The sequence below is a fragment of the Triticum urartu genome, chromosome 1, assembly GCF_003073215.2.
Source record: "Triticum urartu cultivar G1812 chromosome 1, Tu2.1, whole genome shotgun sequence".
NCBI lineage: Eukaryota > Viridiplantae > Streptophyta > Magnoliopsida > Poales > Poaceae > Triticum > Triticum urartu.
The window spans coordinates 567,417,436-567,435,605 of record NC_053022.1 but is presented as its reverse complement, the minus strand read 5'-3'; the positions used below and the strand labels follow the sequence as shown (position 1 = coordinate 567,435,605).

Genomic DNA, 18,170 nt, shown 5'->3' with positions numbered 1-18,170 from the left:
AGAAGGCCAAACATGAGCAAGTTTTTTAGAGTACACTGTCCACAATGGCCTTCATAAATAAGTATATAGGGTGATCTTAACTCTTGGTGCTACAACGGAAGCAAATGAAAGTTGGTGTCTCGCAGCAGAGGCAAAGGAGATGGATTAAAGGGAGTAATGAAAATTAATGTAGATGTTGCTGTATCCCGAAGTGGCCACACATGAGCATGTTCGGCGATATGCAGAGATGACATAGGAATGTAGGATAGTTTGACTCCCGTGTCGCTCCCCGCAGCGGCCCGGGAGAACCCTATACCGCCGCCGCCGGCCACCTACCCACCCCTCCCTACCTCCCTTGCCGCCGCCGGAGTGCGTCGCCGGGCAAAGCCCGTGCGGCGTCGGCGGCGGCGGGGTCTTCTCCGTCTCGTGAGGTGCACGAGCTGCGCGGGGCGGCTCGGCCACGGGGATGTGGATCTCGACGAGGCGTCGTCGGGTTCCTGGCTGGCGGTCGACGCAGTCGTCGGCGTGCGCGTAGGGAGGGTGCGTCCTTGCTGCGCCTTGGCGCGCACGGCGTGGATCTGGCGCGGCCGCCGGCCCACGAGGTGGAGGGGGGATTGCAGCGGGGTGGCTCGGATCCAGCGCGGCCGCCGGCGCGCGAGGTGGAGGGAGGACTGCAGCAGGGCGACGCGGATCTGGCGTGGCCACCGGAGCGCGAGGTGGAGATGGGTGTGCAGCGAGTTGGCGCAAATCTGGCGCGGCCGTGCTGAGCCCGTGTGGGGAAGGCCAATGTGCTTGTCAGTTCGCTGGCCGTCCGCTACTGCTGGCTGTGTTTCGCGCCATGATGCGGTTGCGGTTCGCGCTCGGCGGTAGTTGGCGGTGTAGTTGCGTGGCCGCAGTCTGTTCCGGGGCGGCGAGTGCGCTTGTTGTTCTCTGCGCGGGAGAAGTTGTGGGAGATGAATGGCATCCTTGCTCGGTGTTACATCCTCTTGATGGTGGTTCGGTAAGCTCGACGCTGCTTCGGGTGGGAGGACGAGATGGTGGTGGCTGGAGGGAGAGGAATGGCCTTGTTGCGGTTGTTGCATCCTTCGTCGGGAGAGGAATGGGTGGCAGGCGTTGCATCCTCGAGGAGACGAATGGCGTCGTGTTTGGTTGTATCCTTCTGATGGGAGACGAATGGCGCTGTTGGGGGTTGCATCCTCCGTCTAGTGGGGGCCGCAGATGCTAGGTTGGAAACACGTCGAGCTTACCGGGGAGGTGCGGTTGGCCGTGGAGGCAGGTGTAGTGGTTAGGTGTGTAGGCTGACCGGATCCTAGGCTCGGACTATGCAGGTGAGATTGCCGGCAAAAGTCGTACTCCGGTTGCGGCCGGAGTCGTCGATGGCGGCGCTCCCTCGTTGGAGGCATCGATGTAGCTGCTCTCACCTTGCCTTTCTCGACGTGCTCCGGGGGAAACCCTTGATCTAGTTTAGATCGAACGATGGCGGCGCTATTTAGCGTCGCGTTCTCTCTTGGGAGCATCGTTTTGGAAGTGGATCCGGGCAGAGGGACCTGTGGCTCGTGTGGATGTGTGTGTTGTTTGCCGAAAGGCCCCGTTTATATGGTTTTTGGGTCCGGTTTTCCTTATAAACTGGACCAACTCTTTTTCTCCTGATCAATGAATTTGATAGATCTACTATCAACATTCAAAAAAAAAAAAGCTTTGAAGGATTGGTGGATCCTGAGATCCTTGAAGCGAAGGCATGCTCGAAAGCTCGGGCTCTTGCGGCTGATCTAAATCTAAGCCAGGTTAGAGTAGCTACAGATTGTCAAGCGATGATTAAACATTTGAGGAAAAGTTTTTGTGGCCCATCATCAATGATTATTGATGATATCAAGATGATGCTAATTGCTACTCCGGATGTGGAGCTAGTGCATGAAGGACGTGCACGTGAAGAAAATTTTGAAGTTGATCTCTTGGCGAAAGCAGCAAGTATGCTACCAGCTGGTCGTCATGTGTAGTGTTTAAACACCCTGGACATTATTTGTATATAGAAAACCGAAGATAAATTCATCCAGCAAAAAAAAACTTTCAAGCGACCTTTCCCAGTGTGGGCTGGCCTATTTGGGCTCGCTCACGAGCAGCGACTAGGAGGTCTTCTGAAAACTGAATCGTTTATAACGAAGCAGCCCATTAGTGGTAACGCTTGTACTGACCAACCACCTTTTGGCCTATCAATGGATGAGGAAAAAAAAGTTAAGGGTATTTCCCCTAAAAAAAGGAAACGGTATATTTTCCCTCAACAAATATGTGCATGACAGCTGTATGACATGTGGGTCCGACTGGCTGTTAAACTGCTACAGAAATTCCGGATCTCACCGGCCGGCCAGGATAAAACGTCTGTATTAGCTAAATTAACCCTAATCGTGACTCGCCTCCAGTGTGCCGCCTCCGTACGTGCTTATTATCCAGGTACGTACGACGATCTTGTTCGTCGCCTTATCTTACTCAATTCTCCTTGTCTCATTGCCTTGTGCTCCGGTTGGTCTCGACCCCCCTTTCCATGATCATAAACTTGCTAGTACTAGTAGTGTACGTGCCGGCCGATCCGTCGATCGATAGCCGATTCCTGCCGCTTTGCATGCACTGTAGATGAATTTGCCGACTCATGTCATGTTTATTTCTTGTCCTTCAAGATTCCGGCCGGCCGTCTGATTCTACCGTTGTATCTAGTAATTGTCCAAGGCGGTGAAAAATCATAATGGGGGCTGAGGAGCTGGAGCCGGTTGCAGAGGTCACCATGTCATCATCATTGAAACTAAAAAAGGTACGCATGGTTTGTCACCAAATTAGAGGAAAAAAAAACATAGATCATCTTGCAGACAAGGTTGGCCGAGTTTGGGCGGAGGTTTAGAGGGATGACCGAAGTTTTACTTGAAGCATGCTTGCCTTCTTTCTAGGTTGGAGTAGACAACACAAGGAGGAAGAAAAGGCGATCGACCGAAGCAAACTTGATGATATACCAGCGACGCTCATGGCCAGGGGTCCTTGGTCTCAAGGCGCACAAGGCCGAGAGGATCATCAGGAAAGGCAACCCGTACCTCTTTTGTCAAGTCGTTCTAGAAACAAAGCCGTTGACCATGGACCACCGCACGACCCGTGTCAGGCTTATCGTAGACACATCCAATCGCGTCGTGCAAATTCCCAGAGTTGGTTAGTGACGTTCAAGTGAATAACAGAGTATCGGGGTCGAAACTATAGACTTGATGAATCAAGCACTTAATTCAGATGTGCTTAGCGAAATATACAGTATATATGTCTTCATGTCCTTGTAGGACAGATGATATTGTTTGCTTTTGATGGGTCTGCATTGTGGGTTCTTAACATCTGAATATATCATACTCCTTTCATCCGGAAATACTTGTCGGAGAAATAGATATATCTAGACGCATTTTAGTTTTAGATGTATCCATTTTTACCTATTTCTCCGACAAGTATTTTCGGACGGAGTGAGTACCATGCATGTAGCTAGGCCAGAGAATCAATCTCGATCGTTGGACAAGTGTTTGTGTTCAACTCTGCAGCAGCGTCATCTTCCCAATACGCAGATAAGTCTCAGCTACAGGAGCCTGACTTTTCTTCCATGGACCGTCGATCAAAAACGAGCAGAAGAGATAGATGTCCAAGTCAGCGAATCCGGGGCGTATAGTTGCATGTTGGGACAAACAAACGAGGTTTGATCTCTGAACCACGGACAAGGATCCCCTGCCGTTCGGCACCCTGCCTTCCGCTGACTGAACCTGGCCCATATGTAAGTGGCCCAACGGCATTGGCCGTATGTCAGAGGAGCCGGATCCATGAACCACACATGCTAGGTCTAAAGCAGTGTAAGTTGCGAAAAGGCCAAATGGAGGATGAGCTAAATGGAGGTCGATTTTATACTTTTATGTTTCCAAAATTTCCGAAAACAGACATATATCCAGAGACATGATATAAATGTGTGTAAAGTTTCATAATGTGAAACGTTAAAATGAGAGCTACAAAAAAAAAACAAATATGTGACTTTTTAACACATGCACAGTTCATTCTCAAAATCCATGAATTTGTTTTGTTTGTGCAGCTCACAATTGAAGGTTACTTCTTCGTGAAATTTTACACATATATACAATTAGAGCAACTATAGCGGACCTCGCAAAATCTCGACCTGTAAAACGCGTTTGCAGTTTCGCGGGAGAAATTGCACCTCGTGGACGCGATCACGCACTACATAGATTTTACATGATCAAACACTACAAACACTAGTTCATACTACATACTACATTAATACTAGTACTAGAGGGGTGGGGATCTCACGGCGGCGAGGTCGCGGCCATGGACGACGCCGTGGAGGAGCTCAATCCTTCTCGTCGGAGCTGCAGTGGTCGATGTACTTCGCCCTCTGCTCCCTGCAGATGCGGCGTCACTCCTCGTCCTTCTCCTTGGTGGCGAGGTTGGCGGCGACCGCCTGCCGCCACTGGAGGTCTTCGACCTCCTCGGCGTGGCGCCGGCGCTCCGCCTCCTCGCGCACGCTCCGCTCGGCAATGGCGGCCGCAACCGCGTCGACGTCGGAGACGAAGTCTTCCGGCCCGACGACTCCCGCGGCGGCCGAGCGGAGCGGGCTCCTCCTTGACGGGGACGAACTCGAAGTCGTCCGGCTCCTCCAACCACTCCCTCTTCACAGGGAGAAGGCCCGCGCCGGAAGAGGGGGAGCTCCCGGCATAGGAAGATCTCGCCGCGGAGGAGAAGGACGCGGCAGAGGAAGCTCGCCGGCAGTCGTACTCCCCGTCTCGCGGATGCGGAAGCTCGCCGGAGGCAACATGCCGCGGTTGGTATCGGTGTCAAAACCGGCGGATCTCGGGTAGGGGGTCCTGAACTGTGCGTCTAAGGCAGATGGTAACAGGAGGCAGGGGACACGATGTTTTACCCAGGTTCGGGCCCTCTTGATGGAGGTAAAACCCTACGTCCTGCTTGATTTATTCTTGATGATATGGGTATTACAAGAGTTGATCTACCACGAGATCGGAGAGGCTAAACCCTAGAAGGTAGCCTATGGTATGATTGTATGTTGTCCTACGGACTAAAACCCTCCGGTTTATATAGACACCGGAGAGGGTTAGGGTTACACAAGGTCGGTTACAAAGGAGGAGATATCCATATCCGTACTGCCTAGCTTGCCTTCCACGCCAAGTAGAGTCCCATCCGGACACGAGACGAAGTCTTCAATCTTGTATCTTCATAGTCTAACAGTCCGGCAAAAGGATATAGTCCGGCTGTCCGGAGACCCCCTAATCCAGGACTCCCTCAGTAGCCCCTGAACCAGGCTTCAATGACGATGAGTCTGGCGCGCAGTATTGTCTTCGGCATTGCAAGGCGGGTTCCTCCTCCAAATACATCACGGAAGAATTTGAATACAAGGATAGTGTCCGACCCTGCAAAATAACTTCCACGTACCACCATAGAGAGAATAATATTTCCACAAATCTAATCTGCTGACACGTTTTGGCAACATGACATTATGCCACGGCCCGGTAATTATTCGAACCCTTTCCTTTAACTAGCCCCGCACATAATGCGAGGCAGTTTTTTTGACACGTCTTGTCAAAGCAGAGATCGTGTCCCCCTTATTACGGGATTCTCATCAATACGGGCGTGGGTAACCCAACCGCGCCATCGATTACGGTGCTTGGGGGATAAGCGAGTTTTACCAGGCTAGTGGGGGGCATAGTTTCGGCCGCCCTTATAAAGGGACAAGGTTTAACCTTTTTCTACCCACACCTTCTTCATCCTTCCTCATCCATTCTTGCGCACTCGAGCTCCAGCGCCCAAGTCCGCGTTTCCCACCTCAACCTTCTCCGACCATGTCCGGAGCGGGAGGCAGGTGGATGGTCTCCTCCGTCACGGAGGGACACATCAAGAAGCTAAGGAGAGCCGGATACCTGCCCGACGACATCGCGCACCAGCTCCCAGATGAGGGGCAGCTCATCCCCACCCCCAGGCCCCACGAGAGGGTAGTGTTCCTTACCCATTTCCTCCGCGGACTGGGATTCCCTCTCCACCCATTCGTCCGGGGGCTCATGTTCTACTACGGCCTGGATTTCCACGATCTGGCCCCGAATTTCATCCTCAACATCTCGGCGTTTATCGTCATGTGCGAGGCCTTCCTCCGCATCAAGCCCCACTTCGGCTTATGGCTGAAGACCTTCAATATCAAGCCGAAGGTAGTGAGCGGCTGCCAGGCGGAGTGTGGAGGCGCCATGGTGGGCAAGATGCCCAACGTCACATGGCTCGAGGGCTCCTTCATGGAGACCATAAAGGGGTGGCAATCGGGGTGGTTGTACATCACCGAGCCGCGTGACCCTGCATGGGCAGCGGCCCCCGAGTTCCGATCTGGCATCCCCACGCGGCTCACCTCCTGGCAAGAGAAGGGCCTGTCCTGGGGTAGTTTAGGAGAGTTGACCGGACTCCAAACATGTATCCAAAACATGATGAGCAAGAAGCTCAAACTCGTCAATGTAGTCCAGGTCATGCTCATCCGGCGGATCCTCCCGTGTCAACAACGAGCTTTCAACTTGTGGGAGTTCGACCCGGCCCAGCACCAAACTCTGAACATGCTCTTCGACACAACACACGAGGATGCCTGGAAGGTGCTATTCAAGGGCGCCGAGGTTCCCCCTCCCACTACCGAGGATCTCGGATTCTGCGCGAAGCGCCAAGCCAGCGCGGTAAGCTATTTTACCTCTTACAGGATAGTTGTTTTTCATAGTTTGACTCTATGCGGGATCTAAGCTCCCGTACCTTTGACAGGACTGGCAGGAGATGGCCGGACAGATCGACTGTCCGGCTCCTTTGCCCGAAGGCCTAGCAGACGCTCTCCTGACGGAGATGCTGACTCCGGCTCCTTACAAGGTGCCGAAGAAGACCAAGAAGGCCAAGGGAACCCGAAAGAGTTCCCGGCGCCAGGTGATATCGGACTCATCGTCCGAGGACTCCTCGGCGCACTCCTCCCACGAAGATGAGGAGGAAGATGAAGGTGTTCCCCCTCCAGTCGGGGGAGACAAGAAAAGGAAGGCCGCCCCTACTAGGGGGGCCGAAGGGTCCAAGAAGGGAAGGACTCTCCTTCCGGACTACTCCACCACCGCCGCCGAAGGCGAAGACGAGTGGCTGCTCAGGGCGAAGCCCCTGGCGAAGTCGTAAGTATTCGGATACCAGAGTAACTCATAGCATTCCTTTGTTGCAATGCTTCTCCTAACGCCGAATTATGATTATGCAGACCGCCATGAGCCCGTATCGACGTATCGTCGGACGGCTCCCTGGGCTCGTCGGATATGGATAGCGATCCACTTCTGACCGCCATCTCCACTTGCCTTACGGACAATGCTGAGGTATTGTCTCAAGAGGCACCGGGTCGTGGGGAGACAGTCCCGGAGGCGCCTCAAGGCGACCTTCCGGACTCCGGGAGCAGAGGGAGCAAGGCTCCCGAGGGCTCCGAGTTCGGCCATCAGCCGAACACCGCACCGGAACCTCCAATGGTTCCGGACTCAGGCAGGTGGCCTCCTTCCAAAAGGGGCAAGATGCCTGTGCCGGTGACCTCTGTCCAACCAGAGGCACCGGACAATCTGCTGGGAGGGCTTCGCAGCGCTTCTATCGACGAAGGGCACCACACTATTATGAGTGCGGTGGTCCAGAAGGTTCAGTCCGCCAAGAGCGAATTGACTGAAGCCTGTGCCAGCCTTCTAACAGGCTTTGAGGTAAGTTTTTGAAATATAGAAAAAATATTACCGCATAGACAGTAGCCCCTGATGCTCTATTCGGTGTTCAAAAAGAAAAGCCGAATAGAGGATCAAACAATATCGCAGGAGTCTAACATAAGTATGTCTATATGCGTATGCAGGCTTCGCTGCTGGCCTCTGCCGCACTGACTGCGGAGGTCGCCGCACTGAAGCAGGACCTCGAGGGGTCCAAGAAAGAGCTCGGCCTTGCCAAGAGGCAGCTCGAGGAGAACAAGGGTAAGTAATACCCTGTCTATAGATATGTATATATAAAAGAAGACGCGATTGCAAAATGATAGGATCATCTTAAATTTGCCAGGGGCCACGACCGAGGTGGCGACCCTGAAGCAAGCGTTATCCGAGGCCGAAGACAGAGCAGCCAAGGAGCGCACCGAGCGGGAAAGGCAGGAGGCACGGGTGGGCGAGGTGCAGCAAGAGCTCCAAGCTCTCGTGTCGAAGCATGAGGCGTTGGAGCGTGACTCGAAGACGCGAGAGTCCGAGCTTGCAGCGGCCCTCGAAAGCGCGAAAAATGCCAAGGCTGAGGCCCAAAGAGCCCTCCAGGAGATTGAGGCGATGAAGAAAATAGCGGCGGGGCATTCCTTATGCAGAGCAAGCATGTGAAAGTAAATTACTTGTTACTTACCCGAATCCGGAGCTCTCGAGGAGCGTTCGCAGATTTGCCCCGCAGCGTGTCGGATGCCGCACAGTTTTACCAGGCCGAGGAGGGAAGCTCATCGGAGAAGTTGTTCTGGTCTTAGTATACTGGGGCCGAACACCCGGTGCCCATGAGCGACCAGCTAAAGCAGCTGGTCGAGCTACACAAGGCGGACGAACAGGCCATGAAGGGCTTTATAGTCCGGATGTGGCCTGGCGACGCCCTTCTCAACAGCTACTTCGGCCTGGTGAGGCGGCTTGTGGATGTCTGCCCATGGCTGGAAGTCATCAAGCGGTCCGTCTGCATCGAAGGTGCATGCCGGGCTTTCGCCCGTGTGAAGGTGCAATGGGCCAAGCTGGATGCCGTGAAGCTGATTAAGGAAGGGCCGCCGGCGGGCAAGGAGCATCGCCACCTCGAGATGTACTATGAGGGTGTCATGAAGGGTGCCCGTCTCATAGCGGACGAGTGTACGAAAGATGTAATATTTGAGTAAACTCGCTCGTGTAATCATGTAGTTATGAAAACTTGTTCATATGCGCTATGCAACGCTTGTTTGAATTTAAAATATTACCTTCTGTTCGGCTGTTTATCAAATCTGAGAGATGGCTAGTCGTCGGCTTCTGCCCCCACGCCACGAGTGCTGGGGTGTTCGGGATAAATCTGAGCACTCTTGTTCCCATTGTTGGGTCCTTCGAGGGAGGTGCTCAGCACAACAAACAAGGCAATCAGACTATAATGCGTTATCACTCTCACTTAGCCATAAAATTCTATAATTTTAAATTTCGGCGAAGCCCCTAGTATTCGGAAGGCCAAATTTGGGGCGCGATACACGCCTTAAGCCGGACAGGGCCGACTCCTCGCTCTAAGCGGCATAAGTCTTGAAGGACTCGAAAACCTCTCGAACAGCGACCAGTCTCTCGCCTTATCATGACAGTCAGTTTTAGGTTTCTATACTGAGGTGCTTAGCCCAGCTGAACCGGGGCACAATCGTAGTAGTTCTCCCAGTGCTACCTTAGCCGATATAGCAGAACGTAAGGTACCAAAACATGGGAGCCGGAAAAACCCAACTATTGACCAAAGACATGATTCAGAGCTGATGCATATAATGCTATAAGTTCGGGGTGCCGCACTTGTGAAAGTGTTCGGACTTCTCACACCATATTGTGGGGTACTTAAGCCCCTGGTGTTTTGGCCGTACCAAAGTGTATGGTTGCAAGGTGTCATTAATGAACACACACACACACACACATATATATATAAGAATGCAATAAAAGCCGTAATGCAATCCATTGTTTATTAAAAAACGTGCGTTAGAGCAGAATGATACATGTAGTGAGATAAGCAAAAAGTAGGACTATGTCCCCTCCAAGGGCAAGCTGAGGAATAATATTAAAGCAAGTATTTCACTCGTTATCGTAATCCACCTGGGAGTTCTGTGGTGTGATGTAGCTTTCTGCCTCCTTGGTTGCTGCATCATGTGTTCGGCAATCATGCTGCCGGACAGGGTTTCCAGAGATTAATGTCCTGAAAGAGAGAAAAATAACACAGCGGGAAGCCCCTAGTGCGGTTTAAGCCGCGCCTTGGGGCGTGCCGTAGTCGTGCCCCCTTCCTACTTGTGCCCATGGTATTTTTAATGCGTAATTATGTACGCGTGGCGCGAGTTTCGCCGTTTGGCTTGAGCCGGGGTGGGGGCCGCATTGCTATGCGAGCTCGGAACGTGCCAGGCGGTCCTGTTGCCGATTACTCCGGGCGCGCTTGAAGGTGTTCGGGTCCTTAAACGCCGAACTAGTGGATTGCCTTAAGAGGTTGCCCTGCGCTTCCGCTGCGAGGGCCGCGGTGTGCTCCTCCGTTCGGAGAGAGCGCTATGTGTTTCCATTAACTGTAATAACCCCCTGAGGTCCTGGCATCTTGAGCTTGAGGTATGCATAATGCGGTACCGCATTGAATCTCGCAAATGTGGTTCGCCCGAGCAGTGCATGATAACCACTGCGGAACGGGACTATATCGAACATTAACTCTTCGCTTCGGAAGTTATCCGGGGATCCGAAGACCACTTCCAGTGTGACTGAGCTTGTGCAATGGGCCTCTACACCTGGTATGACGCCTTTAAAGGTTGTTTTTGTGGGTTTGATCCTTGAGGGGTCTATACCCATTTTGCGCACCGTGTCCTGGTAAAGGAGGTTCAGGCTGCTGCCGCCATCCATAAGGACTCGAGTGAGGTGTAATCCTTCAATAATTGGGTCTAAGACTAGTGCGGCGAATCCGCCATGACGGATACTAGTGGGGTGGTCCCTGCGATCGAAGGTGATCGGACAGGAGGACCATGTGTTGAACTTTGGGGCGACTGGCTCCAACGCATATACGTCCCTGAGCGCACTCTTCCGCTCCCTCTTGGGGATGTGGGTTGCATATATCATGTTCATCGTCCGCACTTGTGGGGGGAACCTCTTCTGTCCTCCGGTATTCGGCTGCCGGGGCTCCTCCTCGTCATCGCTATGTGGCCCCTTATCTTTGTTTTCGGCAATTAACTTGCTGGCCTGCTTGAACACCCAACAATCCCTATTGGTGTGGTTGGCTGGCTTGTTGGGGGTGCCGTGTATTTGACACGAGCGATCAAGTATACGGTCCAAACTGGACGGGCCCGGAGTGCTTCTTTTGAATGGCTTTTTCCGCTGTCCGGGTTTAGAGCCTTTGAATCCGGCATTGACTGCTGTATCCTCGGTATTGTCGCTGTTGATGCGGTGCTTATGTTTATTACGACGTGACCTGCTACTGCCGTCCTTGGTATCCGAAGTACCATGGTTCTTTAATATGTTGTTACTGTGAGCTAGTCAACTGTCTTCTCCCGCACAAAAGCGGGTCATGAGTGTCGTGAGGGCTGCCATAGATTTCGGCTTTTCCTGACCAAGGTGCCGGGCTAGCCACTCGTCGCGGATGGTGTGCTTGAAAGCTGCTAGAGCCTCTGCATCCGGACAGTCGACACTTTGATTTTTCTTTGTTAGGAACCGTGTCCAGAATTGCCTGGCCGATTCCTCTGGCTGCTGAATTATGTGGCTCAAGTCATCGGCATCTGGTGGTCGCACATAAGTGCCCTGAAAGTTGTCGAGGAATGCATCTTCCAGATCCTCCCAACAGCCAATGGACTCTGCTGGCAAGCTATTGAGCCAATGCCGAGCTGGTCCTTTGAGTTTGAGTGGGAGGTATTTAATGGCGTGTAGATCATCACCGCGTGCCATGTGGATATGCAGGAGGAAATCCTCGATCCATACCACAGTATCTGTTGTGCCGTCGTATGATTCTATATTTACGGGTTTGAAACCCTCTGGGATTTGATGATCCATTACTTCGTCTGTGAAGCATAAGGGGTGTGCGGCGTCTCTATACTAGGCTATATCGCGACGCAGCTCCAATGAGTCTTGCCCGCTGTGTTCGGCCCGGTCGGATTTACTTTTACTGTATCCGGCATGACGTTTATCGTCTCGCATAGTGGCGCGCCCTCGTGATCCGTAGATCGATCTTGCATGTTTTGCTTTGTCCTCCAATACGTCTCGCAGGTCTGGCGTATTTCCCCATGCCTTTTTATTTGAATGGCGTCGGGGTGCAGGCTGAGCTTTTGGCTGGAATGCCTCTTTATCGCGGCCACGAGGTGGCCGATCATCCGCGTCATACGCTTCTTCCTCCAGTCGGGGTAGCAACCTGCATTTTGGGTAACTCTTGGAGGGGCATTCGAGTTTATATTCCTCGGCCGCGAGGACTTCAGTCCATCTGTCAGCTAGCAGATCTTGATCATCTTGAAGCTGCTGGTGCTTTTTCTTAAGGCTATTTGCCATGGCTATAAGCCGACGCTTCAAACGCTCTTGTTCGACGGGATCCTCTGGCACGACGAATTCGTCATCATCGAGGCTTGCCTCGTCTTCGGAGGGGGCATGCAATTATCATCCTCCGCCTCTCCATCTGCCGCTCTCTCTGGAGGGCTGGCCTCTCCATCCTCCTGTCCTAGATCGCGCTGGAGGGGATTGTTGCCATCTTCGGCACTATCCGGAGTGTTATTATCTCCTGTGCCGGTATCACTACTTTTGCTTTGGCGGGACTTAGAGCGGCGCTGCTGACGTCGGCGCTTGGGTTGCTTCTTGGAGGGGTCATCCTCCGCTGTCTCGTCGCCATTGCCTTCTTTGGGTGTGTCCACCATGTATATATCGTATGATGAGGTGGCTGTACAGTGCCCTGTGGGCAGTGGTTCCTCTTCGTCTCCCGCATCGTCGTCCATACCGTCGATGACTTTGGAGTCGAAGTCGAGCATGTCGGTTAAGTTATCGACAGTGGCTACTAAGTGGGTGGTGGGTGGGCAGCGAATTTCTTCGTCATCCGCATCCCAATCCTGCCGGACATAGTTCGGCCAGGATCCTCCTGACAAGGAGAGGGACCTTAACGAGTTCAGTATGTCGCCAAAGGGCGAGTGCTAAAAAATATCCGCGGAGGTAAACTCCATGATCGACGCCCAATCGGATTCACTAGGAACGGGTGAAGGCGGTTCGGAGTCCGTGGCCGGAGAAAGATCCGGCAGTCTGACAACACGGCTCTCGTGCAGGGTAAGGTCGATATTCGGCTCGATCGCCACTGAGGCTAAGGCCTCCGTGGCGGGGTCCATCCACCCGTCCATGGATGGCGCAACTGGCTCCGAATTGAGGGTCGGAGCGGCTGCCGGTGCGATCTCCTGAACACTGTCTGATGGTAGAGCTAAATCGTACTCATCGTGACCGTGTGACACACAAGGCAGAAGCTCGAATCCATCGAAGATTGCTACGTCTTGAGCTTGCGTTGGTTTTCCCCGAAGAGGAAGGGATGATGCAGCAGAGTAGCGTAAGTATTTTCCTCAGTTTTTGAGAACCAAGGTATCAATCCAGTAGGAGGCCACGCTCAAGTCACTCGTACCTCCACAAAACGATAGCTACTCGCAACCAACGCGATTAGGGGTTGTCAATCCCTTCACGGTCACTTACGAGAGTGAGATCTGAGAGATATACTATTTTTGGTATTTTTGGTATAAAGATGCAAAGTAAAAAGTAAAGGCAAAGTAAAAAGCAAAGCAAGATTAAAGTGATGAAGATTGATATGATGAGAATAGACCCGGGGGCCATAGGTTTCACTAGTGGCTTCTCTCAAGAGCATAAGTATTCTACAGTGGGTGAACAAATTACTGTTGAGCAATTGACAGAATTGGCCCGCAGTGCGAAGCCGCCGAACACAAAGATCTGTCCGGGGAGAAAAGTCTCACCCTGGACTGCATCGCTATCGATGGTCGTAGGAGCCATCAAGCCTAATGGCAACGACACATAGGAACTCTCAATGAAAGCACCAATATCGGTGTCAAAACCGGCGGATCTCGGGTAGGGGGTCCCGAACTGTGCGTCTAACGCGGATGGTAACAGGAGGCAGGGGACACGATGTTTTACCTAGGTTCGGGCCCTCTTGATGGAGGTAAAACCCTACGTTCTGCTTGATTTATTCTTGATGATATGGGTATTACAAGAGTTGATCTACCACGAGATCGGAGAGGCTAAACCCTAGAAGCTAGCCTATGGTATGATTGTATGTTGTCCTACGGACTAAAACCCTCCGGTTTATATAGACACCAGAGAGGGTTAGGGTTACACAAGGTCGGTTACAAAGGAGGAGATATCCATATCCGTACTGCCTAGTTTGCCTTCCACGCCAAGTAGAGTCCCATCCGGACACGAGACGAAGTCTTCAATCTTGTATCTTCATAGTCTAACAGTCCGGCAAAAGAATATAGTCCGGCTGTCCGAAGACCTCCTAATCCAGGACTTTCGGGCCCCACACTTCCTCGCGCCGTCCGACCGGACGCGCCACTCGCGCGCGGGGTCTGCTAGAGTTGCTCATATACATCATATCCTTGTATATGTGTATATTGTTTCATGATTTTTTGATACTGAAAAATTAGAATTTTGATTTATTTTCCTTCCAAATTTCAGCCTCCCAAACATCCAACTCTAAGTTGCCTCCGTCCGGTACAAAACTATGATCTCGGTTCATCTAGAAGGAAATTATGGTCTCGGCTGAAGCTTCAAAGTGGCGCATCTGTATTTATCTTATGCAAGTGGAGCGTTGTGCTTGAAAGATGGCATGCAACTTTGAATCATCTGAAACCAGCAGCATAATGATCAGATAACATTATCTACAATTAGAATGGGCATATCCATTACAAGATTTTAAAAACGTGAGAATAGAAAAAACATAGAATTGAAGTAGCATGCTCATCTCGACCCTACAAGATTTTGTGTTGTTTGACTGCATCATAGGAAAAACAAACGTTTTTTCAAAAAGGTTTTGAGTGGATGCTAAAAATCTTATGGAAAGTAGTAAAAAAATCCTTAGGAAAATCCTTAATCATGTGAATCAAACAACCAACATAGTAAAGATTCCCAAGGATTCTAGTCCTTCAAAATCCGTATGAAAATCCTTTGAAAGGAGGCCTAAGCATGCACCAATTAGCAGGTTAGAAATAGCAAGCATTTGTTTTCTCCGTACAATTTTGCCCAAAAATAATCAAAACATTGGCTCGTATGAATAGTGAAGAACAAAATGAGGCTGCTTGCTGAAGTCGAAACAAGAACATAACATATGAGAGAATGAACAGCGTGTTTTTACTGCCGTGTATTTGGGCTGTGGCTAAACTAGCCTAAAGTCCTAAACCGAGTCTGCCTCTGCTGCCATGTCTTCCATATCGATCGATGCTTCTTCCTTAGCGTCCACCGAACGCAGTTGAGTTGGCGCCAGACTCACGCTGACTACACCTCTCCTCTATCGGTTTGCATGGCCTATAAATACGTGCACAAATTCAAACATCTTCAACTCGAATCCATCCATACACCCACACCACCGCCAACACGTTCGATCGATCCCCGGTTCTCGCCGATCGATCCATGGAGAGCCGGTGCTCCGCCTGCTTCCACCCCCGCTCCGGCACCGCGGCCACCTGTCCGGTCTGCGACGCCGCGCGCACCACCACGTTCGGCGTCTCGCCCGCGGCCCGAACGGTGCATGGGTCCTTCTCGCCCGCGCAGCCGGAGCATCGTCCCACGGCCAACCGCTTCTCCTTCGGCGGCTCGCCCGCGCAGCCGGAGCATCTGTCCACGGCCAACCCCTTCTCCTTCGGTGGCTCGCCCGCGCAGCCGGTGCACCGGTCCACGGCCAACCCCTTCTCTTCCCCGTCAGCGACGGGCTATTTTGGATCTGGACTGCCCCCGGCCACGGAGAACCCCCTCTCCAAGTACACGCTCATGCAGCCGGGGCCTGTGCAGACAAGCTTGCCGTTCCGGACAGACAACGCCCCGGAGACCTGCGTGTACGACGACGACGAGCCCGTCGTGGAGCCGCCACTCGATCGCCAGAGCGTCGTCCAAGAAGCGCTCGTCCTCAAGACACACTCCGAGATTCCGGCCGTGGCGAGGGGCACGGCCCACGGCGGCTTCGCCGTGCTGGTGCACGCCAAAGCTCCCGGCGTGGCGTCCACCGCCGAAAAAACGCCGGTCGACCTCGTGACGGTGCTCGACGTCAGCGGGAGCATGACCGGCCAGAAGCTCGAGCTACTGAAGGACGCAATGGGGTTCGTCGTGGACAACCTTGGCCCCGCCGACCGGCTCAGCGTCGTGTCCTTCTCGGACCACGCTCGCCGGGTCACCCCGCTGGCGCGCATGTCGGAAGCCGGGAAGGCCTCTGCGAAGCTCGCCGTGCAGTCGCTCTACGCCGATGGCTTCACAAATATCCTCAAGGGCCTTAAGATGGCCGCCAAGGTACTCGACGGCCGCCAGCACAAGAACACCGTCGCCAGCATCATCCTGCTCTCGGACGGCAAGGACAGTTACCAGCAGCAAAGAAGCTACCAATATCTGGTGCCACGCTCCCTGGCGAGAAGAGGTGGCCGCCCGATGGCGCCGATACACACGTTCGGCTTCGGTACCGACCATGATCCGGCGGCCATGCACGCCATCGCTGAGCTGACCGGCGGCACGTACTCCTTCATCGAGAACCAGGCGGTGGTGCAGGACGCGTTCGCGCAGTGCATTGGCGGCCTCCTTTCCGTCACCGCACAGGAGGCATGGATCGCCATCACGTGCCCACACCCTGACGTGCGCGTCCGGGACGTCAAGTCCGGTCGCCATGAGAGCCGCGTCCTTGCGTACGGACGTGCCGCCTCGGTGGATATTGGCGAACTCTACGCCGACGAGGAGAGGCGCTTCCTGCTGTTGGTGGACGTGCCAAGAGTCGCCGGTGTCACAGACGATGACGCCATGGCCACACCTCTTATCAAGGCGAGCTGCACCTACAAAGACACGGCGACGGGGAAGTCGATGGAGGTGGCCGGTGAGGACGCCATTGTGCAGAGGCCGGCGGAGGTGACGACGGACCAAGAGCCATCCATAGAGGTCGAGGTGGAGCGTTTCCGAGTGGAGGCAACACAAGACATCGCGGCAGCGAGAGCGGCCGCCGAGCGCGGCGACTACGCCGAGGCCGCAAGGATACTGGACAGACGGCAGAAGGCGGCGGCAGGCAATCTGGCCGGCGACGCCCGGTGCATGGCCCTGGTGTACGAGCTAGGAGAGCTCAGCGCCCGCGTGGCGACCAGGCGTGAGTACGAGCAGACGGGCCACTCAACCCTGCTGTCCGGCATGAGCTCCCATGAGCAGCAGCGTGCCTCGTCTGCGAGCCTGTTTGGTAGCATGGCGCCCGCCATGACAGCAGGATCGGCGGCACGTGGGCATTTTTATTTAGAATCGTCGGCGATTGCGTTTGGGGCGGCGGCAGGAGCGTTCGCTACGCCGGCAATGAAGAACATGGTGGATTCATCCCGGAAGATACGTGAAATGCGGCAGCAGTCGCCGGCGACGACAACAATGCACAACGGTGCGATCAACTTTGCTCCGAACAATGGCGGCAGCTAAGCCAAAGCTGGCATGGTGACCTAGAGGTGTAGTGCTAGCCTGCTAGGCTAGTCTATTACTACTACTACTTATCTGGTTAGGTTAAGAAATGTGGAATGGGGGATGGATACATTATGCGGTTTCAGTTAAATTTGGACCTTGTTAGTATGCATCGTATTTTTTTTACGGGAAAACCTCTCGATATTTTATTTCTCAGCTAAAAGAGTTACATCATTTATTACGTACATAAGGAAGAACGAAATTGGGTGGATCTCCATCCCATTCAAAAGAAAATTGAGTATCATAAGAGTGCTTAGCCAGATGGTGAGCAACTCGATTGGCTTCCCTCGGGCTGTGTTTGAAAGTAACTTCATTGATCATCTTAGCTCTTACAAAACAGTCAGCTAAGGCTGCAGTATAAGGACCAAAGATCTCCAACTCCCCATTGCACGCGTTGATTAACTCCAAACAATCAGACTCACATGTGACATGGGTGCAGCCCAACTTCTCAACTAGCTCTAGACCTTTTAGCAGGGCGAGGGCCTCCGCCGAGGCAGCATCTAAGATCATCTGAACAGGGCTGGCTGCTCCTGCGACAGCCTCACCTGCGCTGTTACGTCATCTTATTCTTATCGATGGAAACTATCGTGAAAACAAGAATATCCTGAGCCGATGCATGTTGATGAAAATAATTCCAGTGGTTACAGTTTTCTTTTGTAGTGACTCTCACATTTTTGAATTGTTTGTTCATCGATTTTGCTTTTCAAATTGGCAAGTGTGTTCAAACATCTAGTAGGATTGTTATTCACC

At 52.9% G+C, this 18,170-nt stretch overlaps 1 protein-coding gene across 1 annotated transcript; it reads left to right on the top strand.

The window, feature by feature from the left end:
* The first annotated feature begins 15,362 nt into the window (after positions 1–15,362).
* LOC125533194 (E3 ubiquitin-protein ligase WAV3-like) lies at positions 15,363–17,381 on the top strand. Its single transcript, XM_048696933.1, has one exon. The coding sequence runs from the start codon at positions 15,363–15,365 to the stop codon at positions 17,379–17,381; it is 2,019 nt and encodes a 672-aa protein (XP_048552890.1).
* Positions 17,382–18,170: the final 789 nt, after the last annotated feature.